This window comes from Petaurus breviceps, unplaced genomic scaffold, assembly GCF_028583685.1.
Source record: "Petaurus breviceps papuanus isolate PSGF00001 unplaced genomic scaffold, PetGlider_PUasm1.0 37, whole genome shotgun sequence".
NCBI classification, from domain to species: Eukaryota; Metazoa; Chordata; class Mammalia; order Diprotodontia; family Petauridae; genus Petaurus; species Petaurus breviceps.
The window spans coordinates 34,196,451-34,221,757 of record NW_027186296.1 but is presented as its reverse complement, the minus strand read 5'-3'; the positions used below and the strand labels follow the sequence as shown (position 1 = coordinate 34,221,757).

Genomic DNA, 25,307 nt, shown 5'->3' with positions numbered 1-25,307 from the left:
TGCCCTCAATAATGAAGTAAACCCAGGCAGAGAAAATCAAAAGGACTTTATAGTAGCACCCAGGCTAAAAATACATTGAATGCAGCCAAGAGACAAGACAATCCTGAAAGATACCCATTTCTAAAAGGGATGGATTCCTCCCTTAATGCCACATCATAGGAAAATGAGACTTGTGATAAGAAGAAGGGATAAAAACACATGGGCTACCTGGGGACTAGAGGTATTACAAAGAACTGGGGATGGGATCAAAGTATGTGTGACCCTTTCCTACACACTGGCTATTTCTACTCTGGATGATAAGCAAAACTGGAAATAATAGGACAGCTCAGACTCTGAACAAATTTCAACACAACTTCTTTGAAAGCCCACCTCTGTTTCTAGAAACACTCATAGAATTTTCCTGTGATACTTATACTCTTTGCAGTTTAGGGAAAGGCCGCGGGGTTCTGAGTACTTTCTTCCCAGAGCCGAGTTGCTTAGTAATAGAGTATAGCTGCAGCTGGCCTAGGGCCTCCCACCAGGACCACCCATCTGGGTGGGCATAGTCAGGAAAAGATCAGGGCAAAGAGTATACATACATTCACGGTCTTTTTGGTGGAGACGTGGGGGTGAAGAGCATGAAAGAGCAGAAAATTCCATGATTCCAAGCCAACAAAATGCTTTGGTGTGATCTCCACCAAAGAATTATTTTTGTATTGGGACCCTCCTCCTCTCCAGAGAGGCATCTGTCATTAGGAGACCGGGAGGCAGAATGCTAAGGATGCTGCATTTGGAAACAGCCAGCCTTAGCTCAGCGACCTCGGGGGAAATCAATCTCTTTATCTCTCTTCAGGCTCCTCTCCTGGACAAGTCGCGGACAAGCCAAGGGGGCCTCAAAGATCACACACGAAGTCAAGACGCAGCAAAAGGATAGAAGAGCAAACCTGGACTTTGTCCATCATCAGTTCAGAGACTATAAAGGAGATTTCTGGAGTCAAGCAGAGGAATCTGAAGACTATGAGGGAAACGAAGCCTCAGGAACAAGAAATACAGTCATGATGCAGAGCAGCATTGACAAACTCAATTAGAAATGGGGGCTTGGGGTGGCTAGGTGGCACAGTGAATAGAGCACTGGCCCTGGAGTCAGGACATGAGTTCAAATCCGGCCTCAGATACTCAACACACAAAAAACTAGCCATGTGACCTTGGGTAAGTCACTTAACCCCAGCTGCCTTCCAAAAAGCAAAAAAGTAAAAATAGGGGGTGGCCAGGTGGCACAGCGAGTAAGAGCACCAGCCCCTGAGTTGGGATGACCTGGGATCGAATCCGGGCTCAGACACTTAGCACCCACCCAGAAACACCTGGCCATGTAATCTTGAGCAAGTTACTTAACCCCAATTGCTTAAAATAAAATAAAAATAAAAAAGAAATACAAGAAATGGGAGCTCTTTGAAAGGAAAAGTAAGTTGCGCATCATAGATTTGCAGTTTCATGTACAATCATCTTTCTATTGGACTATTATGGAAATGCTTGTTTTATTCCATAAATTAAAAAAAAAAAGAAATGGAGCCTCTAAACTCTGCTCAAGGATTCTTGCAGTCATATTATATTGACTTAGAAAACCACATATTAACATTATTGTTTATTCATTTCAATCATGTCTGACTTCTTGTGACCTCATTTTTGGTATTCTCTTGGGAAAGATACTGGATTGGTTGACTATTTCCTTTTCTAGCTCATTTGACAGATGAGAAAACTGAGGCAAACAGGGTAAGTGACTTGCCCAGGGTCACACAGCTAATAAGTGTCTGAATGCAGGTTTGAAATGAGGAAGATGAGTTTGACTCCAGGCCTGGAATTGTATCCACTGCATCACCTAACATTATCTATGTTCTATTGATGTTTTATTTATTTTTTAAGTATTTCCCAATTGCATTTAATCTGATTCCTGATGTTGTCCAAGTAGAGGAACAAACTAGGATCATTAGTCCTGTACTTGGAGTCAGGAAGACCTAGCTTCAAATCCTACTTACTTACTAGCTATGCAATCCTAGGCAAGTCGCTTACCTTCTCTCAGTCCCCATGGCCTCATCTGTTACATGTGGAATATATGAGTACCTACCTCAAAGGGTTGTTGTGAGGATTCAAGAAGATGGCATGTATAAAGTACTTTGTAAACTTTAAAGTGCCATCTAAATATGATTTGTTATTATTATTATTATAAGTTTATGTAGACTAACAGGTCTGGGGAAGTCAAAGATAGTAATACCAATCTTTCATCTTTCAACCTTTGAGTAATACTGTAAGTCTTGAGAACCATATATGTCTATGGGGGGAAATAGGGCTCATTGGAAAGCAGCATGGTCAATGTAAAAAGTTACAAGATTTGTAGTCATTGGACCTAAGTTCAAATATTGGCCCTGCTGCTTACTATCTGTATAACTCTGGACACATCACTTAACTTCCCTTGTATTGATTTTCTCCATCTTTAAAATGAGGAGGATGTACCAGAAGACTTCTAAGACCCCTTCTAGCTCTAGTTTTGTGAGTCTATGAGGGAGAGTTGCCTTGAAAATTCATGGGTTTGATTGTGTGTCCTTTTGTGTTTTGCATTTTCTGTCTGGCAAAATCAAGCCCATCAAGTCTTTGATGTGTTGCCAGCCCAAGTGCTTGCTTGGAAGCTGAGGACCTCTTTGTTTTTCTATAGAGAACTAGACATGAACTCTTTCTGTCTGTCTGTCTCTATCTTTTCTGTCTCTCTGTCTCTTTATCTCTCTATCTTTCTGTCTCTGTCTCTGTCTCTGTTTCTCTCTGACTCTGGCTCTTTGATTCTGTTTCTCTCTGTCTCTCCCTTTTCTATCTCCGTCTCTCACTGGGATCTGAGCAACAGCATATAGACGGGGAAAAAACGGTAAATGACCAGATGACTTCCATACCAATAAGAGTCCTCTTCCAACACCATCTCCACCCCATCTACAAACAAAAAATGGGACTTCTTTGGAAGAAGAATGTGAAGGCAGCCAAGCCACCTCTTAGTCAGTACATTTCTAAAGAGAAGGAGGGTGTGTCAGTTGGCAAGAAAATTTGGTTCTGAGGTCAACAGTACATCTTCCTTATTTGTCATAAAAATATACAAATTCACAGATGCAATTTCAGTAAGGCTTAGTCCAGAGACAGGAAGAGAAAATGAGTATGGACACAAAACTGGGCCAGCCAGGACCAGAATCCGTGGAGAGCAGAAGGTAAGTTACATGCAAGTTCTGTGACACAGGTAGGCTAGGGATTTGGGGAAACCTAGTGAGTAAATTTACCAAATGTGCATGTGTGTTTGTGTGTGCATTTATGTATGTATGTATATCCAGAGTTAATGCTCAGAAAAATTTTTAAATTGTCAAACCCATCCTTGGATATCTTCCTACTTCTTCTATGCCCTTTTGTGGTTCCTGGTACCCACACTATCCTCATGTTCCTTCTAAGCACCCTAAGCCCACCCAGATAGAAGGGAAAGAACATTGAGTCATAAGACTTGAGTTTGAATACTAGCTGTTACTACCTGTGCAGCTTTGGGCAAATCACTTTGCCTTAGTGGGCCTCTGTCTTCTCTTTGTTGAATAAGGGGGTTGAATTTGATTTCTGAGATCCCTTCCAACTCTAGACCTTATAAGCTACCTTCTCTCACTGTATTCCCTTATGCAACATTACTCTTCCCCATGCTCATCAAAACTCTCTTATCCTCAGTGGAGGAAGATGTGATTTGACTCAAAACCCCTTAGCCACCTTAACCTTCTTGGTTTTTGTTATTGCTGATTTTAACTTTGGGGGTTTGGGAATTTTTGTAAGAGTATAGCTGGTTCAAAGGAATTATTCAAAGGAATAATTGATAGAATGCCAACCATTATGATAAGGAGAAGTTAATAAAGAATTTCTAGACAGCAATGGAGAGATTTAGGGTCGGGGAATCTTCTTGACCCCTTAAATCATATCACATATATGACTTACCCCATTTTGCAGCTGGGAATCTGGGGGAGGGGATACAAATGGGTGCATCTGAGAACAAGGGCTTTGGCCCCTGGACACTCTACCCCATGGACCAGTCTCTAGACTTCCAGAGTGGCCCTGCCAACTCTGGCTGCTCATTTGCTCCTGTTATCTGTCAGAAGACCTGGAAGTGAATTTAATCTCTACCACTTACTACCTTGCAATCTTGAGTAAATCCCTCCATCCCTCTGAGTCTTAATTTCATCACCTTTAAGGTGCAGGAGGTTGAGCTAGGTGAAAAGGCGCACTGGATTTGGATCAAATAGAGGCTCTGGCACTTGTTTCTGGCTCTTCCCCTCTCTGGACCTCAGTCTGAAAAATAAAGGTGATTGAAGTAAATGACTTCTAAGATCCCTCCTAGCTCTAGATATAAGATGCTGGGATCCCATGAACATTACAGACAGCTGCCAGTTCTAAATCCTATAATATAGTACTATGAAGAATGTTGGCCGTAACTGAACAACTTCTGGAAAAGGATCTTTATATTTTAATTTCATTAAATATTTCCCAACTACATGTAGAAAACATTTTAGCATTCTTTCTTTTTAAATTTTGAGCTGTGTCATGAAAACCCAAAGAGGAGACGATATCCATGAGGAGAGGGTTGTCAACAGTGTCAAAGGCTACGGAGAAAACAAGAAGGATAAGGACTAAGCATGAGCTATTAGCTTTAGTAAATCAGAATGAATTAGTTCTTTGGAGAGAGCAGCTTTGGTTGAGTGATTAGATAAGAAAGAAGTTAGAAGAATGGAAGTGTATGCAAAAGTTGTAGAAAACTTTCCCTAGAAAGCTGGCTGTGAAAGAGAGGATAATAAGGACAATAACATGAAAGTAGGACCTAGTGAAGGTTTATTCAAGGTTGATGGCATGAGGCAGGAGAAGAAGACTTGGACTTGTTTATAAGCAAAATAGAAGGAAGCAATAGATAGGGGGAGGTTAGAGAGAGAAGAAAGAATTCTGGCAGAGAAGACATGAGGAGATGGGATCGAGAGAACATATGTAGGGGTTGGCTTCAGCAAGGAGAAAAGCCACCTTTGAACCAAAGATTACAGTAAAAGAATGGGGAATAACCCTACCCAGATGGTTTAGGGTTTGTAAGTCAGAAAGTCAATTTGTTTTTTAATTGACTGGCACTATTTGACTTTTCTACCTCCTACCCCACTCCTAATTGGAAAAAAATCCCCCTGTAACAAATATGCATAATCAAGCAAAATATAACACCATATTGGCCATACCCAGTCATTCATGTTTCCCTCTGGATACCTAGTCTATCACCTCTTTATCAGGAAGTAGACAGCATTCTAAATTAAAAGTCCTCTGGAAGCATAGCTAATTATTGTGTCAATCTGTGTTCTTAAGACTTTTGCAATTATTCATTTTTAAAGTGTTGTTGTTATAGTAGAATTCTCCCCACTCTTGGTTCTTCTCACTTCACTGAATCATTCAAAGTGAGGCTCAAGTGATGCATGTTATCCCTATCTCCTTTTTAATCCCTGTCCTAAAGAAGCTTGCATTCTAGGGGCTAGGAGAGGGAAATTCTATTGGAACTGGTCTGAAAAAGGGCTAGCTGCCATCTTCATGCATGCACACATGCATACATACACATACACACATATATGCATGAATATGTATATATATGCATGTACGTATATTCGTGTTTAGATATATGTATGCATATATGTACATATACATATTATTTGTGTATGCATAGGTATATATGCATTCCATGGGTACCATCATTCTTCTACATATACTTTTCATTACAATGTTCCTTATTTTACCACCATGACCCTTAATTCATTTCAGCAGCATTTCATGTCAAGCTGCAGTCCCAAGATTACAAATTATTTCCCACTGTTTCCATTTAGAGTTGTCTCTTTCCTGCTGACATTCAGAAAGAACATTAATCTCATCAGGAGATGCCTTCATTTCACAGAATAGAATGATTTGCTTTAAGAGAGGTTTCCTGTAGATTGATAATCCTATATTTAATTTGCTCAATTTTTCCTTCCATAGTCCCAGAGGTTTGGCTTCCCTGAATTTTTCCTTGGATTCTGGGATCCATTTTTACCAGGGTCCTGTTACACTGGAGTTATAATATAAATGTTTTATATTTGAGGGGAAGTCTCTCACATGCTATATAGGTCTAGATATGTAAGAGTTTTATCTACTAAGGCATGATGATAGGTACTATGGTCTGGAAATGATAAAGATTTCAGAAGATCAAGGAGAATGAGCAAAATTGTCAGTTGATACCAAAGGCTAGCTGTCTTCCCAGGGCAGAAGTTATTTGCTTTTAAATGGATTTCATATTTTTTACTTAATTCAATGCTTGGAACATAGTAAGTGCTTAATAAAGAGTCCTTTCTTTCTTCTCTCCTTCTTGCCCTCCCTCCCTCTCTCCATCCCTTCCTTCCTTCTTTCCTTCCTTCCTTCCTCTGTTCCTCCCTTCTTCCCTCCTTCCTCCGTTCCTCCTTTCTTCCCTTCCTTCCTTCCTCCTTCCTTCCTCCCTCCCTCCCTTCCTTCCTCCCTCCCTCCCTTCCTTCCTCCCTCCCTTCCTCCCTCCCTCCCTTCCTCCCTTCCTTCCTCCCTCCCTCCCTCCCTCCCTCCCTCCCTTCCTCCCTTCCTTCCTTCCTCCCTCCCTCCCTCCCTTCCTCCCTTCCTTCCTTCCTCCCTCCCTCCCTTCCTTCCTTCCTTCCTTCCTTCCTTCCTTCCTTCCTTCCTTCCTTCCTTCCTTCCTTCCTTCCTTCCTTCCTTCCTTCCTTCCTTCCCTCCTTCCTTCCTTCCTTCCTTCCTTTCTTCCTTCCTTCCTTTCTTCTAGCTCTGAGTCCATAAGTGCTCATTATAAACCAGAAAGAAGTCAAAGAACAATGTCAAAGTCAAAGGTTTCAAATGAAACCTGCCCCTAAGTGGGGCAGGAGCAAAGGTACTTGGATCATTGGCACTATCTCTCCGTTTTCCATTGACATGCCAGAAATTTCCTTTTGGTTCCTCAGTGCCATGAGTACAGATGATGATGTTAAGTGGCTGGAGTGGGTGTCATGCCAGTTTGAGGCCATTGCTGGAGAAGACCGGGAGATTGACCTGCAAGAGTTCAAGACAGCACTAAAAGTGAAAGAGGCAAGTGCCTATCCACAAACCCAAGGTGAAGCTTATATGTCACCCAGGGAAAAAGCAATAAAGGTCTTAGGAAATGAGTGATTGGTCTATTTACTGCTTCCAAGGAAGCTGAGGGCCCTGCCTGTGAGAATCTGTTCATCTTTCTTTCCTTTATGAAAAGTTCCCCTTTAGGCTTTAGGGCAGATAGATGGTGCAGTGGATAGAGTGTTAGACTTGGAGTCAGAAAGACCTGAATTTAAATCCAGCCTCAGACACTTATTAGCTGGGCAATCACCTCACTGCTGTCTGTCTCAGTTTCCTCAACTGTAAAATGGGGATAATAGTTGCAGCTATCCCCCAGGGTGGTTGTGAGGATTAAATAAGATAGTAATTATTATTATAGCACTTAGTAAACACTATATAAATACTAATTATTATTATTTGGTGGGAGCAGTAATGATGTTCCCTTTGCTTCACCTGGAAGTGTCAGGAATAACCTGATCATGGTATGATATATTCATCCATAGCTTTTTAAGGGTGCGGAACCTGCATCCTCGAGACAACATATGGTCTTCTAGGTCCTTGGGTATGTCCTTTTGATCGAGTCCAGGTTTTACAGAACAAATACTTTATTAAGGGGCTTTGTTCTATGAAGATTAGATTCAGTTAAAGGGCCACACTAGAGGACCTAGAGGGCCATACATGGCCTCAAGGCTGCAGGTTCCCCATCCCTGGTTTAGACCATGACTGACTATGTTCCAAATCCTTTCAATTCTTCTTTTCAACATTTTTGTTCGGCCGTCCTGTCCCTTCTTTCCATCATGATTGCCATAAGCACTTCCCATGTGCATTTTGTTTTTATCAGGCCTGATTCCTTGCTGGCCCAAGGCTTAGCTAAAAAATGTCTCATAGATAAAAGACTTTCTCCACAGCAGTGTAATTGCTGTCACTAATATACTACTCCTCTCCAGGCTACCAGATTATCAGAAAGAACCAGCAGAGGGGGTCAATCTTTTGCTGGTGATCATATGATCAAAATCAGTCTTACTGGGCTTTCCATGTATATTATTTGATATGGAATTGCTGCAACTAATAGGTATTAGAGGAACTTGACTTTTCATTATGGAGGAAGCCCTAGTATCTAGTAGTGACCTATTTAGGTAGTCCTTTTGTGTGGGTTACATGCAGAGGTATGCTGAGCTAGCTTTAAACTTGCTACTTAAAATTTCAAAATGAAAACTGATTCCTCCAAAATCAGCAAAACAAATCAGGCCTTGATTTGTTGTTTTATTGATTGTCTAGAGTCATAGGTCCACAGTGGGTAATACCACCCCCTAGGGGGTGCTGGAATGATCTAGGGGTGCAGTAGTAGTTTGAAATGATGCAAATTTCAAGACTTCCAGATGGGGTGCTCAGTAATTTTTTTGTGAAAAGGGGGCAGTAGGCTGAATAAGTCTGGGAACCTCTGACTAGATTTATGAGAGTGATGGAGAAAATATTAATAATGCAGATTAATCTCCAAAGTGGGTTCTGTGTACATTTTTTTCAGAGGGCTAATTGTTAAACATTTACCAGCAGACATATCTCCTTACTAGCCTATGGCCACTGATCCTGAACCTTAAACAGATTATTCCAGTATTGTGTGTATACTGTATGTACAGTGTATATACTGTACATATGATAGGTATATATACAGTATATATGGTATATACAGCATATACATATGCACATATACATGCACACATATCTATATATGTATATATACATGTGCACATACATACACATGTATGTATATTAAAATGTTCAGGCCTGTGAAAGCAGAATTCCCCCAGAGTCCAAAAAATCATTTTTATTTATAAACAAGTGTTAGAGTCTTGGTTAGCCTCGATTCCCTAGGATGTAAAATAGTGATCTGATAATGATCTGAGGCTCCCACTGTTTTCCTTGAAATCTATACCTGGGGAAGTGAGCATTCTCTCACACAGGGATCTGAATTGAATTGAAAATGAGTGGATATGATCCCCCAAAGCCTGGCCAGCTGTGAGCAGGGCATCTCCACCCTGCTTATTCTAACATCTCCCTATAGATGGTAAGTATATCCAATGAAACAAAAGGAAATAAAAATCAGTGTTGTCTGGGTCCTGATTGTGGATCTCACAGTTTGTATCTTGAAAGGTTATTACATGGAACAGAGATAAATCTTATTCTCTATAGTTCCAGAAGACAGAGTTAAGACCTAAAAACAGAAGCCATAGAGAGGGAAATTGCCTATTCTGAGAATTTTCTAACAGTTTTGTCCATTTCCTATAAGTTGACTTCCCATTGATGTGAAGTATTCATTGATAGAAGTATTTAAGCAGATTTTGGCAATGGTCTAGGGAATTCTTGTATCAATTAGGAGGACTGGGTATTAGGTAGTACAGTGGATAGAGTACTGGCCTTGGAGTCCAGATTTCAAATCTAGTCTAAGACATTTACTAGCTATATGACCCTGGGCAAGTCACTTAACCATTTTCTGCTTCAGTTTCTTCATCAGTAAAATTGGGATAATAATTGTACCTATCTTCAAGGGTCATTGTGTAGATAAAATGAAACAATATGTGTAAAGCACTTTGCAAATGCTAAAGCATTTTGTAGATGCTCACTTTACTTAAAATGAGATGATGATGATGATGTGACTTCTGTGATTCCCACAGTCCTTCTTCGCAGAGAGGTTTTTCACCCTGTTTGACTCAGATGGAAGCGGCACCATTACCCTACAAGAACTTCTGGGGGCTCTGACTCTACTCATCCATGGGAATACGACGGACAAACTCAAATTCCTCTTCCAGGTGTATGATGTGGATGGTAAGGGGCTGGCCACAGGAGTAGAATCTGATGACTATAGCAGATAATCTCCTTTGAGATGATCTTGTATGAATCTAGCTGTTATCTCTCCCCATTAAAGTGTGCGAGAATAATGTGTTTGCTTTTTTTTTTTTGTATTCCCAGCATCTGACCAATAGTAAGAACATAATAAACATTTGTTGACTGATGTACCAATCCATGACCAGCCCTGAGCTCCAAATGAGGGACCCTAGGTAGCCACCAGGCACTTAGTAGAAAGGCTCATCAAAGTGAACAGGAAAGGGAGATAATGGGAGGAGGACAGAGACCCCTCAAACAAATTTCATATACTTCAGGATAGTCAGGGAATCTGGTCAAAATGGGTCAGGTCTGCCCAGATCCCCGGGTGGAAATGGGTTCACCAAACGAGTAGCAGGGTTCTTATCTGGATCAAACAGGACCACACATTGTGGGGAGGGAGTGAAAAGCCTAAACCTGGGGACTGAGGCTGACTTATTCTAGTGGGGAGGAGGAGGAGAGAGGAGATTCCTGGGAATTGGCAGCTAGTTGATATTCAAACTGTCCCATGGCAAGGAAAGGGGTTTTGAGCTGTTACCTCTGGTCTTATCTTTCTGGGTGACTCAGGGGTTTTGAGCTTCCTGGGGGCTTTGTTCAGTGGAGTGGGGAGGCTAATGGGGTCATTACAGAATTCATTAGTTAATGAGAGCCAAGTCCAACACCGTCTAGAAGGCACATGTACGGGTAGCAGCCACTGAGCTATAAAAGAGTCAGAATTCTTATTATCTAATGATAATCTTAACCTCTATCAGCCTCAGTTCCCTCAACTATAAAGTGGGAATAATAATAGTACTACCTCCTAGGATTGTTGCGAGGGCCAAATGTGATAATATTTATAAAGCCCTTAACACAGTGCCTGGCACATAGTAGGCACTTGATAAATGTTCCCTTTGTACCCTTGTTCCCTTTACCCCTGATTCCTGCTACCTCTTTGTTTCATTAAGTGCTTTCTGTTTGAAATTATGGGTCCACTGGCTTGGCCTGGGAGAATCATGGAAAATTGGACTCAGAGCTATAATATGAATAGGTAGCAGACCCTAAGAGAATTATGACTCTGGGTAAAATTTTCAGGGAGCCTGGGGGAGGGGGGCAGGTTGTAAATAGGTAGTGGGTAGCCTTTGCCCCATCACTACCTACCTTCTATCTTACTTATCATACTTGTTAAAGTCATCCACACACTCCGTACACCCAATAAACTACTCAGGGGCAAAGCACCATTAAAAATAATCTTTGTTCACAGCGAGTAAGAGCACCGGCTCCAGTGTTGAGAACACCTGGAGATCGAATCCCGGGCTCAGACACTTAGCACCCACCCAGAAACACCTGGCCATGTAACCTTGAGCAAGTTACTTAACCCCAATTGCTTAGGGGTGGCCAGGTGGCTCAGCGAGTAAGAGCACTGGCTCCAGTGTCGGGATGACCTGGATCAAATCCGGGCTCAGATACTCAGCACCACACCCAGAAATAATAACTGGCCGTGTAACCTTGAGCAAGTTACTTAACCCCAATTGCTTAAAAAAAAATAATCTTTGTATCCCCAACATAGTACTTTGAACATTTTGTTGTTGAGTCATTCCAGTTGTTTCTGACTCTTTGTGACCCCCATTTGGGGTTTTCTTGGCAAAGATAGTGGAGTGGTTTGCCATTTCCTTCTCCAGCTCATTTTACAGTTGAGGAAATTGAGGCAAAGAGGGTTAAATGATTTGCCTACAGTCGCACAGCTAGTAAGTGTCTGAAATCAGATTTGAACTTATGAAGATGAGCCTTCCTGATTACAAGTCCGCGGCTCTATCCACTGTGCTATTTAGCTGAGCTGCCTCAAACATAGTAGACATTTAATAAATGGCTGTTAAGTTGATGTTTTGGGGCATAGGGGGTTGCATGATGTCCTTTACCTCAACCTCATTCCATCAGCTATAGCTTGAGTGTATTATGGGGTCTCTATAGGAAAAGAAAGAGAGTGATAGACTTGGATTCAGGAAGACCTGGTGAATCCAGCTAAAGTCAGCATTCTCACTATACCATTGTGTTGACTTTGAAGGGACTTGTGCCTGGTCATAGTCATCCATTTTCTTTTTGGAAGGACAGGAAGCTGTGGGAATTTACATGATGAAGAGCCTCCAAGTGTGAGGGGTTTAGAAATAAGGGGTACCTTGGGCATTCACTATCTGTGTGACCCTGGCCAATTCCATTTTCTTATTTGTGAAATTAGACTGTTGGACTTGATGAACTTAAAGTTCCTTCTGGTTCTAAATCCATGTTTCTATGGTGTCAAAAGTGATTGCTCCTCACCATGACAATTCATTCTTTTCCCCACCAGGCAATGGGTCCATTGATCCAGACGAGCTTCGCACAGTACTGCAGTCTTGTCTGAAGGAGAGTGCCATCTCCCTGCCAGAAGAGAAGCTGGATGACCTAACCCTGGCCCTTTTTGAATCAGCTGACAAGGACCATAATGGCTCTATCACCTTTGAGGAGCTCCGGGAGGAACTAGACAATTTTCCTGAGATCATGGAAAATTTAACCATCAGGTACTATTGACTTCATTTGAACAGATGCATCCATTTGGACCAGCTCTCACTCTCCAAATACCCTCACCCCAGCCTGGATTTAATGCTAACACATCATTTACCATCTACATTTCAGTTGAGCTACTGTTTCTCTTTGATCCTCTGTATATATTGTACTGTGTGTATGCATGCCATTCTGTCCATCTTAGACCAATCAATTAATCAATCAAAAATCTCTTATTAGGCACTTACCATGTCCAGGCACTATGCTAGGCTCTGGGGATATAGATACAAAAGTGAGATAGCCCCTTCCTTTCAAGGAGCTTGCACTCTACTGAGTGGGGACATGACAAGTGGGATATATACAATAAAAATACATAATGACTCTAGTCATTAGATGGTGGGGGGGCACCATTAACCGCTGAGTCGGGAAGGGTCTTTTAAAGGAAGTACTTATCTAGGAGCTTAGTTTAAGTGTTAAGTTTTGGGGAGGCTAATGGGGTCATTTTAGAAGACCAGCAATTAATTGGAACCACGTCTAGCACTCCCTAGAAGGTACATGTGTTAAATGGCAGCCACGGGACTATAAAGACGTCAGAATTCTTACTGTTTGATATTAATCTTAACCTGTATCTGCCTCAGTTTCCTCAACTGTAAAATGGGAAGAATAATAAAAGCTTCCTCCCAGGATTGTTGTGAAGATCTAATGAAATAACATTTGTAAAGCACTTAGCACAATGCCTGCTACATAGTAGGTACTTAATAAATGTTTATTGATTGATTGATTGATTAAGTTTCTTCACAGCAGGTACATTATACTTTAGACAGCTGTTGAATATCAGACCAAATGCAATCAGGTTCATAAATTAAGACTTTCTGACAATGATGATGATCAAGATGTATTCTCATTGGATTGTCTCCCTTGCTGATTGGTAGGTCACCCCATTCATAGGTTTGTAAGCTTTGTAGATTTTCTGTCCCGTAGTTTACTAATCTTATAAACCATCCATTTTGTATTTTTCCCAATTTGTAGGTTATCTGTTATGTAGACATAGTGGATAAAGTAATGAGACTGTAATCAGGAAGAGTTCAAATCCCACCTCAGATACTTACTGGTTGTGTGACCCTGAGCAAGTCATTTAACTTATATTTGCCTCAGTTTCCTCAACTATAAAATTGAAATAATAATAGCATCCATCTCCTAGGGTTGTTGAGAGGATCAAATGAGATAATATTTGTGAAGTTCTTGGCACATAGTAGGATTTAATGTTTCCTTTCTTTCTTCCTCGTTTTTTCCCTTCCATGTAGATGATATATTGTATAGATTATCCATTTTGCAGTTTATCCATTATGTTGTTTGTTCACTTTGATTATTATCTGTAGTGTACCAAGATTTCCTTTCTCCCTCTCTCTTATTCCCTGAACTCACTTATCAGCCTTTCCCCCATAACTAGGTGCCCTCTCCAGTGAATGGAAACCACTTCTCCTTTTCACAGTGCAGCCAGTTGGCTGAAGCCTCCATCCTCCAAGAAAAAGCCACAGACGCCCCGCTACCTGACCTCAGCATACTGGCATAACAATAGTGGGAAGCTGGCCATTCTGGCAGCCTACATTGGGGTCAACGTCCTGCTCTTCACCCTGGCAGCCCTAAAGCATCGGTCCTCAGGAGCCAGTATCATGGTGGCCAGAGGCGGTGGCCAATGTCTGAATTTCAACTGCAGTTTCATTGTGGTGAGGACTAGATGGGCTTTCCTTCAGGGGGTCATGGGAAAGTATTTGGATGGCTAGGAATGGAGAGGAGAGAAGGGGGAAGGTCTCAGATATAGTCTTAGGACCATCACTATATAGGCATCACTCAGCTGCCTGAGCTGAGGTCTTTTTCTTACTTTGGAGAAGCATACAGAGTTATTTACTCAGGGAGGAAGAGGTGGGGATGGTACAAAGTTAAGGGAAGTTGGGGAAATGACCCCCAAATACAGATAATTCTCTATTTTCTGTGGTCACTAGAGACAGTGAATTAAGTTTTCAAAAAATTTTAAGTTAATTTTGGTCAGTAGCCTCATCTCCTCTTTCCAAGGATGTGTTTGTTTTATTTCTTTTTAAAAATTTCCTTTGTTATTATTATGAATCTAACATGCAGCATCTAATATTATTTCCTCAATGTATAGAAAAAGAGGATTGCATATGACACCATGAACCTATATTATGTGCAAGTTTTAAAAAGCATATATTATAATTAACTTGGTAGTTCCATCACTGTCCTGCTTATCTGTGTCCTCTTCTGAACTTCTTTCCATTCATTTCTGTGTATTTTTAATGTTTCGGTGATGCTTTTTCTTCTATTTTTTTCTTTTCTTCCTTTTTTTTATCATTATTACCATCCACCCACCCGTAGGATTTGTTGTTGTTATTGTTGTTCAGTCATTTCAGTCATGTCTGACTCTTTGTGATCTCATTTTGAGTCTCCCTGGCAAAGACACTGAAGTGGTTTGCCATTTCCTTCTCCAGCTCACTTGACAGATGAGGAAACTGAGGCAAACAGGGTTGAGAGACTTTCCCAGGGTCACACAGAGCTAATAAATGTCTGAAAACTCAGGAAGATATCTTAATTAACTCCAAGCCCACTGTTCTATCCACTGTTCCACCTAGCTGCCTATCCTGCCTAGAATTTTCCCCCTCAAAACACACACACACACACAACCTCCCTCGTAACAAATAAGTGTAGTCAACAAAACAAATTAACACACTGGCCACAATTGAGAAGTAAGCCTAATTTTATGCCTCTGGTCTACCTCCTTTCTGCCAAGACAGCCTTCATTTTGGAAGGTGAGATGAAATCAGGGGTAACAATATTATGGAAAAGCTGGACTTCAGATGTCTCGAAACTGGTTTGGGTCTCTGCTATTTACTACCAGGATGACTTTGGGGAAGTCTCAGGAAATCAATGTTCTCACCTGCAAATGAAGAGGTTGGATTAGTGGCCTCCAGGGTTTCTTAAGGCTCTAGGACTATGCTAATATGCATGTATATTTGCAAGTTGCCTCATAACATGGACATCTAAGATTCATATATCTCTCGAGTAAAATTTGGGTAGATGAAGAAGAGCCTTGGAAAGCATCCCAAGAAAGCAGGGTGACATGAGCAATGGTCCAAGTCATGAGGCAGCAGCCAGGAGATCAGTTTGGCTAGAATAGAGCTTTCCTGTTGGAGAATGATGGGGCAGGAGGTAGAGAGAGGGGAGAAGTATGTTTGGGAAGGTAGAGTGAGCTCCTACCACCTGCATAGGATGAAAAAGAGCTAAGGAATTTTGAATTCCAAGCAGAATTATTTGAGTTTTATCTTGTAGATTCTGGGGATGCAGGGTCAGACCCCAAGCAGGGGACGGAAGTGATTAAAAAGCAGTACTTTCAGAACCTGGCTGGCCCAGGAAGATGCAATAAGGTTATTTCCAAAGAGAAATGCAAATGGAAGAGAGAGGCACAGATGTGAAGCCATTGCTGCTTCTTTTTTCTCCTCCTCACCCCCTTTCCCCATGGTCTTCCTAGGTGTTGATGCTTCGGCGATGTCTTACGTGGCTTAGGGCCACATGGTTAGCCCGAGTTTTCCCACTGGACCAGAATGTTGAGTTCCACCAGCTTATCGGTTATATGGTAGTTGGATTTACAGTCATCCACACCACTGCCCATGTGGTCAACTTTGGTAAGTTTCTGCTCCTAAGAACTCACCTCACCAACCAAGACCACCCAGAATCTCATCATGACCCTCTTTTCCCCTCTCACTTTGCTCTGTTCTTAAAATGCAAGTCTAATCTAACATCACCGTTTGATTCAATAAACTCTGGTGGCTCCCTAGTACCTCTAAGAGAAAATGTGAAGGCCTCTGTTTTGACATTTAAAACCCCTTATGATCTGCTCTAAATCTGCTTTTTCAGTCTTATTACACATTATATCTACTCTATGGTCCATCTGAACTGGCCTTACTCATATTCCTTATCTGTATACAATATCTGATTTCCTTTCTGTGTTCCTTTACATTGGCTTTCCCCTATGCCTGGAATGTACTCCCCTGTCTTTCAGAATCCCTACTTTCCTTCAAGAGTACCTCCTCCGAGGGGCTTTTACTGATCATCTCTTTAGCTATGAGAGCCCTACCTTCCCATGACCTAGTAAATATCCTGTACAGGCCTAAAGCCATGTCTCACAAAGACCAAATGGGGTTTGGCTTGAGAGCCAGGGTGATTTTGGTTTAAGGTACATAGAAATGTATCCTGGTCATTGTTTGGGCCCAGAATGACTGAGAGTGAGTGTGAATAGGAATAATTTTTGTTTCCTCCAGAAACCCTGAGGGTCTCCCCCTCCCAGTTTGACTTTTCTTTTTCTTTTGGACTGCAATATAAAGCCCATTCTTTGCCTTATTTTTTCACCTAGCCTTAATCTTTGAATGGGTCTTGCCACAGTGAAACTGAGACCTACTGAAGACCTTAGCTTTAAAAGGTCAAGGTCTGGGGCGACTAGGTAGTACAGTGAGTAAAGTGCCGCCCTGGAGTCAGGAGTCAGGAGGACCCGAGTTTGGTTCTGGCCTCAGACACTTAACACCCCCACACAAAAAACTAGCTGTGTAACCTTGGGCAAGTTACTTAGCCCCAATTGCCCTCTAAAAGGCATAAAAGAAAAAAAAAGGTCAAGTCTTCCACTGCATCTGGGGCCATCTCCAGTCGTGCTGAGGTATATTGGGCCACTGGACCCTCATGGCTCCAAAGAAGAAAGTGAGGCTGGTGACTTTGCACAGCCCTCCTTCACTTAAGACCAATTCACTTACAATTCATGGCATCACCTTACTGATGTCATGGCCCTCTTCCAGAAGGAAGGATAAACAATGACAAGGGGGTAGGTGATAGATAAGCCATACCTCATCTCCTAAGGGATGAGGCAGAGGGATTTTTCTGGGTTTCTGTTATCATTATTCTTGGACAAACTGACAGAATGCCCTGGCAGCACAATAAAGCCTCTGTGTATGGGGGTGGCATTGGCTGAGATATTTATGGAGGAGAAAGAGCTATCACTGATTGCTAAGAGAAATCCTGATAGGGTGGCCCTGGCTGACTTGATTGGGAAGAAGTCACAAAACTGTGAATTAGGTCAAGTAAAACTCAGGGATTAGTTGAAGGAACAAGAGGGTGATTAGCCTAGAGAAGAGAATATTGAAAACAGAAGGGTGGGTTTGGGATGTCTTCCAGAATCTGAAGGTTTATCTTGTGGAAGAGAGGTTAATATGTTTCTGTTAGGTCCAGGAGGAAGAACTAGGAGCAGTGAGTTGATACAGCAGGAAGGTAGATTAAGGATAGGAGTTAAAAAAAAAGCTTCCTAACAGTAAGAGCTACCCAAAAATTAAATGGGTTTTCTCAGGGGAGAGTGAATTCTCCATCACTGGAGGTCTTAAAGCAAGTGATGACCACTAGTCAGGGATATTGAAAGGGGGCAGAGGTGTTCCATTCAGTTATACGACAGACTAGATTGTTTCTGAAGTCCTTTCCAAATCTGAGATTCTATGATTCTAGGTCTGTTTTGATGCCATCTACCTCCCTTCCCCTTTTTTTGGTTGTCTTCCTATTTTCAACTCCCATTTCCTCTCCAGTGACAAGTACCCCTATACTGCCCAATTCTACCCAGGTAAGAGGTCATCTAATAAATATACTCACACTAAGATGCTAATAACTTCATGTGTTCCCCTCCAAAGGAGAATGGGAGAGAATAATTTTTAAAAAGGAATCTAGAGATTACAAGGTATTTCCAAACCCTAGACGTGGTACAATGAAAAGTGTACTAGTTCTAGAGGCAGAAGATCTGCGTTTAAATCTAGCCTCATATACTCTCTACTTATTTGAACTGTGTAGTTCTTTTAAAACATATTTATATATAATATCTTATATTTTTATTTATTTATATGCTATATAATAATATTTTATACCGTATATAATTTATTTCATTAAACACTTCACAGTTACACAAAAATGTTTTTCATTTTAAAATATTTTAATATTTCTCTCCCTCCCTCCTTTCCCCCATGCCTTGAGAAGGTAAGCAATAGGATTATTAATTATATATTATAAGTCATGCAAAACATATTTGCATATTAGTCATGTTGTAAACACACAAACCGAAAAGAAAAATTAAGAAAGTAAAAAAAACTCGCTTCACATTGTACAAGGATCAACTTTGATAGACGTAGCTCAGCAATATAATGATCTAAGGGGGGCAGCTAGGTAGCACAGTGAATAGAGCACCGGCCCTGGAGTCAGGAGGACTTGAGTTCAAATCCAGCCTCAGACACTTAACACAAAGCTAGCCATGTGACTTTGGGCAAGTCACTTAACCCCAATTGCCCTACCTTTCCCCCTCCAAAAAGCAAAAACAAAACAAAACAATATAATTACCTAAGACAATTCCAAAATGATGGAAAATGCTATCCACATCCAGAGAAAGAATTATGGAGTCTGAATGCAGATAGAAGTTGACTATTTTCTCTCTGTCTGTCTCTGTCTCTCTATCTCTATCTCCTTTCTTTTTCTAGTGGTTTTTCCCTTTTCTGATTCTTCTTTGACAACAAGGCTAATGTGGAAATATATTTAATATGATTGTGCATGATAGCCTATATCAGATTGCATGCTATCTTGGGGAGGAGGGAGGGAAAGAAGGGGAGAAAACTTAAAACTCAAAATTTTATAAAAGCAAATGTTGAAACTAAAAATAAATTAAAATTTTTTTTAAAACCTTGCCTCAACCTGCACTAAGAGTTTATCAATTGGGGTGGCCAGGTAGCACAGTGAGTAAGAACACCGGTTCCAGTGTCGGGATGACCTGGGAATCGAATCCGAGCTCAGACACTTAGCACCCACCCAGAAATAACTGGCCATGTAACCTTGAGCAAGTTACTTAACCCCAATTGCTTAAAAAAAAGAGTTTATCAATTTTCTCTCTGGAGGTGGGTAGCATCCAGAATGATCAGAATAGCTAAGCATTTTATCATCATAACAATATTGCTGTTTATTGTGTACAATGTTCTCCTGCTCACTTCACTTTGCATCAGTTCATATAAGTCTTCCCAGGTTTTCCTGAAACCATCCTGCTCATCATTTCTCATGGCACAATCGTATTCCATCACAATCATATATAGACCACACCTTGTTCAGCCATTCTTCAATTGAAGAGCATATCCTCAAATTCCAATTCTTTGCCAGCACAAAAATAGCAGCTACAAACATTTTTGTACATATAGGTCCTTTTCCATTTTTTTTTATCTTTTTGGGATATAGACCTATGAGTGGTATTGCTAGGTCAAAGGTATGCACAATTTTATAGCCGTTTGTACACTGTTGTTTTCCAGAATGATTGGACTAGTTTGTAGCTCTACCAAGCATGCATTAATTGAACTTGGTAGTTCTTACTCTTCTTGGGCCTCAGTCGAGGTTGGACTAAATGATCTTTAAAGTCTCATATAATTCTAGATCTATAACCCTCTGATTAAGTGTGGTATTTCAGGTATTAAGGAAAGAGAGGTACCTTTGTGCAGAGCAAGTGTGTCCTTTGGTCATGCCACTCAGTTAGCAGCATCCTTGGCCCATGGTTAAGGCTGGCTCAGCATCGACACAACACTAAGAATTGTAGACAATCAGATAGCCAAGGAGAACATGTGTCCTGCACACGTGATAGTATTTACCAGGAGGATTTGTCAACCATTTTTGCAAGTTTCTTCTGCTTCCTCTAGCTTTAATGACATGAACTGTGTATAACCACACCTAGGATATATATTTCCAATAAACGAATCATCATTATGAAGGTCTGTATTACTTAGAAAGTCATTTCTGTTACTAGTCACTATATTGAGGCTCCAACAAGAGCAATCATGTTTTTATTGGGCCTGGGCTCTGCCTTTGCCAGTTTATAGGGATATTCCAGGAATTCTTAAGCCAATGCTAAACATCTCAATAAATGTGATGCAAGAAGCCAGTGACCACACATCCTGTTGGCCAAACAACCCTGCAGATGAAAGTTAGTTTGTTTGTGTTTTCATTCCTTTTTCTGACCTACAATTTCCTTTTAATCCTATTTTGTTAATATGTTTTGCTTTTATACTACCTTAATCTCTAAATATTTCTATGAGATAGTGAGCTTTTCCTTGTAACAAAGAATAAAAAAGGAAGAGGGGGAAAAGCATTTCAGCAAAACTAACCAACTCATCAACCAAGTATCAAAATTTTTACAACATCCACACCTGTAGTATCTTCTGCAAAGAAGGGAGAATGGCATATTTTCCCATCTCTTCTCTGGGACTGTGTGGTCATTAGAATTATCCAATTAATTTATTTATTATTCTTTCCAATTACATCGTTATAGCCATTGTATATATTCATGGACAATAAGATCTTAGATTTGAAGCTGAAGAGAATTTAGAGACTATTAATCCCCTTATTCTACAGATCAGGAAACTGAGACCCATTTTAAAATTACTTGACTCAGGTCATAGAGGTATCAGAAGTAGTCCTCAGATTCCAAATCCATTGTTCTTTCCACTAAATCTTAAGATTTTTTAGTGTTGTGGGCCCTTTGGGCAGGCTGGGGAAGCCTATGGACTCCTCAAAATAATGTTCTTAAATAATTGAAAGAAATGCTAAACTTCAGTCATTCAAGCAATATTTATTAAGTGCTTATGTGACAGGTACTCTGCAAAGCACTGGAGATTTTTTAAAAAGTCAAAAGACAATGTCCTTGCCCTCAAGGAGCTTATAATCTAACAGGGGAGACAACAAGCAAACAAATATGTACAAACAAGTAAAAATTGGAAATAACTGACAAAGGGAAGACACTCGAATTGAGAGGGGTTGGGAAAGCCTTCCTCTAGAAGATGGGATTTAAATGGAACTTAAAGGAAGCCAGAGAAGCCAGGAGGGGGAAAGGAGTGGGAAGAGCATTCCAGTCATGGGGGAAGCCAGAGAAAATGTTCAGAGCCCAGAGATGCAGTGTCTTGTCCATGAAACAGCCAGGAGGCCAGTGTCACTACATCAAAGAGTTTGTTGGGGAGTAAGGTGTAAGAGAACTGGAAAGGTAGGAGGGGACCAGGTTACAAAAAGCTTTGAACGTCAAACAGATTTTGTGTTTGATCTTGAAAGAGGTAGGAAGAGTTTATTGAGTTGGTGAGTGACATAGTCAGACCTGCACTTTGGGAAAATCTCTTTGGTTACTGAATGAAGAATGGGAAGAGACTTGAAGCAGGTTAGTGAGAGAAAAAAAATATAATTTTTCCCCCATCCAAGTTTATGGAGCCCTTGAAATCTATTCAAGGACCTCATGCTCAGAACCCTTGAAAACATGAAGTATTTTCCTGACTCTGTTTCCCTTGCTAGGTAACAATTCATACTGACCTTCCCATGTGCCTCTTAATGTGTCATGTTTGTCAATTCTTTTGGTGCAGCAATATTCCATTACATTCACATACCACAATTTTTTGGCCATTCCCCATGGATAGGCAATTTTTTTTTTGTTTTCAGTCTTTTGCTACCACAAAAAGGTGCCATTATGAATATGATGGAATAATACAGGATCTTCTTGTCTTTGACTTCTTTTGAGTATATACTTAGCAGTGGGCTGGTTAGCTCAAAGGATATGGACATTTTAGGCACTTTTGTATTTTAGCATAATTCAGAATAGCTTTCTAGAATGATGAGACTAATTTTCAACCTCATCCAAAGGCATTAAGTATTTGCAGGCTTATTTTCAAAAGCAGAAAGGACAGTTGCTTATTGCCACTTGTCCCTCCTTGCCAGAGTTGCTGCCTCCTGCATCATGATTATTTACTATGCTATTTTTCCCTCCAGCTTTGCTTAAGACCAGGATTTTAGGCAGGGTCTGTAAAGAGCTGAACAAGACCAGAGTTCCTAAAAATCAGTGCTATTTAAAAGTGGAATGAGATGTCCTTGGCAATAGTACATTTGTTCTCATTGATGATCTTCAAGCAGAGGCTGAACTTGGTGGGTATGTTATGGAAGGAGTATGGATTGGACTTGATCAAGCTATAAATCAATGAAGACTCATTAAGTGCCTACTATGAGGAAGACAGTGTGCTAGGTGCTGGAGATACAAAGATAATAACAGGAACAACATGATCCTTAGCCTAAAGTAGCTTGCATTCTATAAAGGGAATCAACATGTACAACATAATTATATGCAAAATAAATGCATACAAAATCATCTAGATTATTATATTCAGCTTGGAAAACCACAGTTCCCATGTCCCTCATAGAACACGAAATCAGGACAGAAGTGAATAGCAAATCAACAGGCTATGATTACAGCCCACATTTCAAGTGAGTATGGTTTCATTCCTCCTTTTAGCCAGAGTAGTTCAGGGCAGCTTGGTGGCATAGTGGAGAGAGTATTAGGCCTGGAATCAGGAAGATTCACCTTCTCAAGTTCAAATCTAGCTGTGTCACCCTGGGCAAGTCACCTAACCCTGTTTACCTCAGTTTCCTCATCTGTGAAATGAGCTGGAGAAGCAAATGGCAAACCACTCCAGTATGTTTGCCAAGAAAACCCCAAATGGGGTCATGAACAGTCACACATTACAGAAAAATGACTGAATGACAAAACTCTCACAATTCTGATAGCAGAAGCTTGGACAAAGTCTCTTTGCAGTAAGGGTGGGAGGATTGAAAACTTCAACAAAGATGGCATCTGCCCATTCAGGTTGGATCTCTTCAGCTTGTCATGGCCTCCTCTTCCTGTCTTACTGTCTCCCAGATCACTCTGTGGGTGGCTAGACATCTAAAATTCTTGCTGCTACTAGACTCTGCTACCATAGACTCTCCATCCCTTGGATATGTCCTCTTTTAAAGAAGCTTCTTTCTCCTTCCAAGCGAGAGTGCCATCAGCATCCAGCCTTATGGAAAATAAAATTCTTACTCTCCTCCGATGAGTACTTGTACTATGGAGTCCCGTATCCTGAGAAATGTAGTTCTTTTTCTCTTGGATATTACTGTTACATGTAGATAAAGAGACTGAGGCTCAAGGGGTTATTCAGCTTGCTCATGGTCACATACTTATTATCAATTTTAAAATATTAATTAATTTACTTAATTTTTGACTATGTAAATAGGGTATTCTCTGCCTCAATTCTTATTTAGCTTCAATCACTGAATGGGCATTGTCTCAGTCAATCTGAGACCTGTTAAAGACCTTAGCTTGAAAAGGCCAAGGTCCCCCACTGCATCCCGGGCCATCTCCAGTCATCCTGATCCATATCTGGCCACTGGACCCAGATGGCTTCAGAGGAGAAAGTGAGACTAGTGACTTTGCACAGCCCTCCCTCACTTAAATCTGATTCACTTGAATGTCATGGCATCACTTCTCTGATGTCATGGTCTTCTTTGAGAATGAAGAACAGACAGGCTGCCCAGTAATCAAGTACGAGAGATAAGATATGGCCTCATGCAGAAGCAATCATAGGATGAAGGGCACTGGTTAGTAGAGCTAGACGGTCTCAACCAGAAAAACGGACAACATTCAACCAACATGTCTCTGGTCTCTGATGTGTCCAGCTCCTCCATTCAAGGTGTTGTGAGGGATAGAAAAAAGAGCCATACTCTTTGCCCTTGGGGAATTAGCATTCTAGTTGTGGAAATGACATCGATACATGTGGAACAGTTAGAATGTGGAAAGACAGTGCATAATGAGGTGCTAAATTAAATATAACTAAATGAAAAAAGCATTTAATTACTTACTATGCATCAAGCACTTTGCTGAGCACTCAAGATACAAGAAAGAAAATTGAGACAATCATTGCTCTCAAAAAGGTCATGTTCTTATTGGAGGAGATAACACAAAACGGAAAGCTTGTGTTTATGTTCAGTTTGTGGAAAATGGAAAAGCCAAGTAGAGCTTAGGAAGGTTAAGTTGCAGAGTAGATGGCAAGGTCCAGATGATCTTGAGGGCAAATGGCTGTTCCACACAAAAAGAATAGTGAGTTCCAGAGTTCTCTGGGATATCTTCAGCACAAGTAGGGATGTAGGGGTCAGCTTCCAGTTGGCAGTGGGCATCTTGCACCTAGTGGAAACTGGGCAGGCGGCAATGAGGGTTGTCTGGGGAAAGAAAAAGTCAGCGGCTCCTTCCAGCAGCATGTAGCAGGTACTGCTGGTCTCTCTTGTCACCCATTGGTGGAATGGGAGTCAGGGAGGGAAACAAAATGACAAAAGATATCCTTTTAAGTATCTAAGACAACTAAATATATATGATACTAATTAATTGTGTGATTTTGAGTAATTCATCTTCTTCACATTTCCATTTTCTAGCTGTAAGGATTCAAAAGCACAGATAAGTGGAAGGCAGGAAGTGATCCTATACATGCCTCAATGATTCTTTTTTTTAATGTCCTACATCATTTTTAAAAAAATTCTATTTATTTTTAGTTTTCACCATTCACTTCCTTAAGATTTTGAGTTCCAAATTTTCTCCCTATTCCCCTCCACCCCGAGACAGCATGCAATCTGATAAAGGCTCTACATATACATTCATATTAAACATACTTTCACATTAGTCAGATTGTAAGGAAGAATTAGAACCAATGGGAGAAACCACAAGAAAAAAGAAATGAGAGAGAGAGAGAGACAGAGAGAGAGACAGAGAGAGAGACAGAGAGACAGAGAGAGAGACAGAGAGAGAGAGAGAGAGAGAGAGAGAGAGAGAGAGAGAGAGAGAGAGAGAGAGAGAGAGAGAGACAGAGAGAGAG

General features: G+C 40.8%; 1 protein-coding gene across 1 annotated transcript in view; it reads left to right on the top strand.

The window, feature by feature from the left end:
- The first annotated feature begins 3,109 nt into the window (after positions 1–3,109).
- The window catches only part of NOX5 (NADPH oxidase 5), a 44,592-nt gene continuing 22,394 nt past the window's right edge, over positions 3,110–25,307 (top strand). The window contains exons 1-6 of the mRNA XM_069098212.1: positions 3,110–3,221; positions 7,014–7,137; positions 9,813–9,963; positions 12,341–12,551; positions 14,027–14,261; positions 16,076–16,229. Coding sequence (XP_068954313.1) covers positions 3,166–3,221; positions 7,014–7,137; positions 9,813–9,963; positions 12,341–12,551; positions 14,027–14,261; positions 16,076–16,229 — 931 coding nt within the window. The 5' untranslated portion in view covers positions 3,110–3,165. The remainder of the gene's footprint in view (positions 3,222–7,013; positions 7,138–9,812; positions 9,964–12,340; positions 12,552–14,026; positions 14,262–16,075; positions 16,230–25,307) is intronic.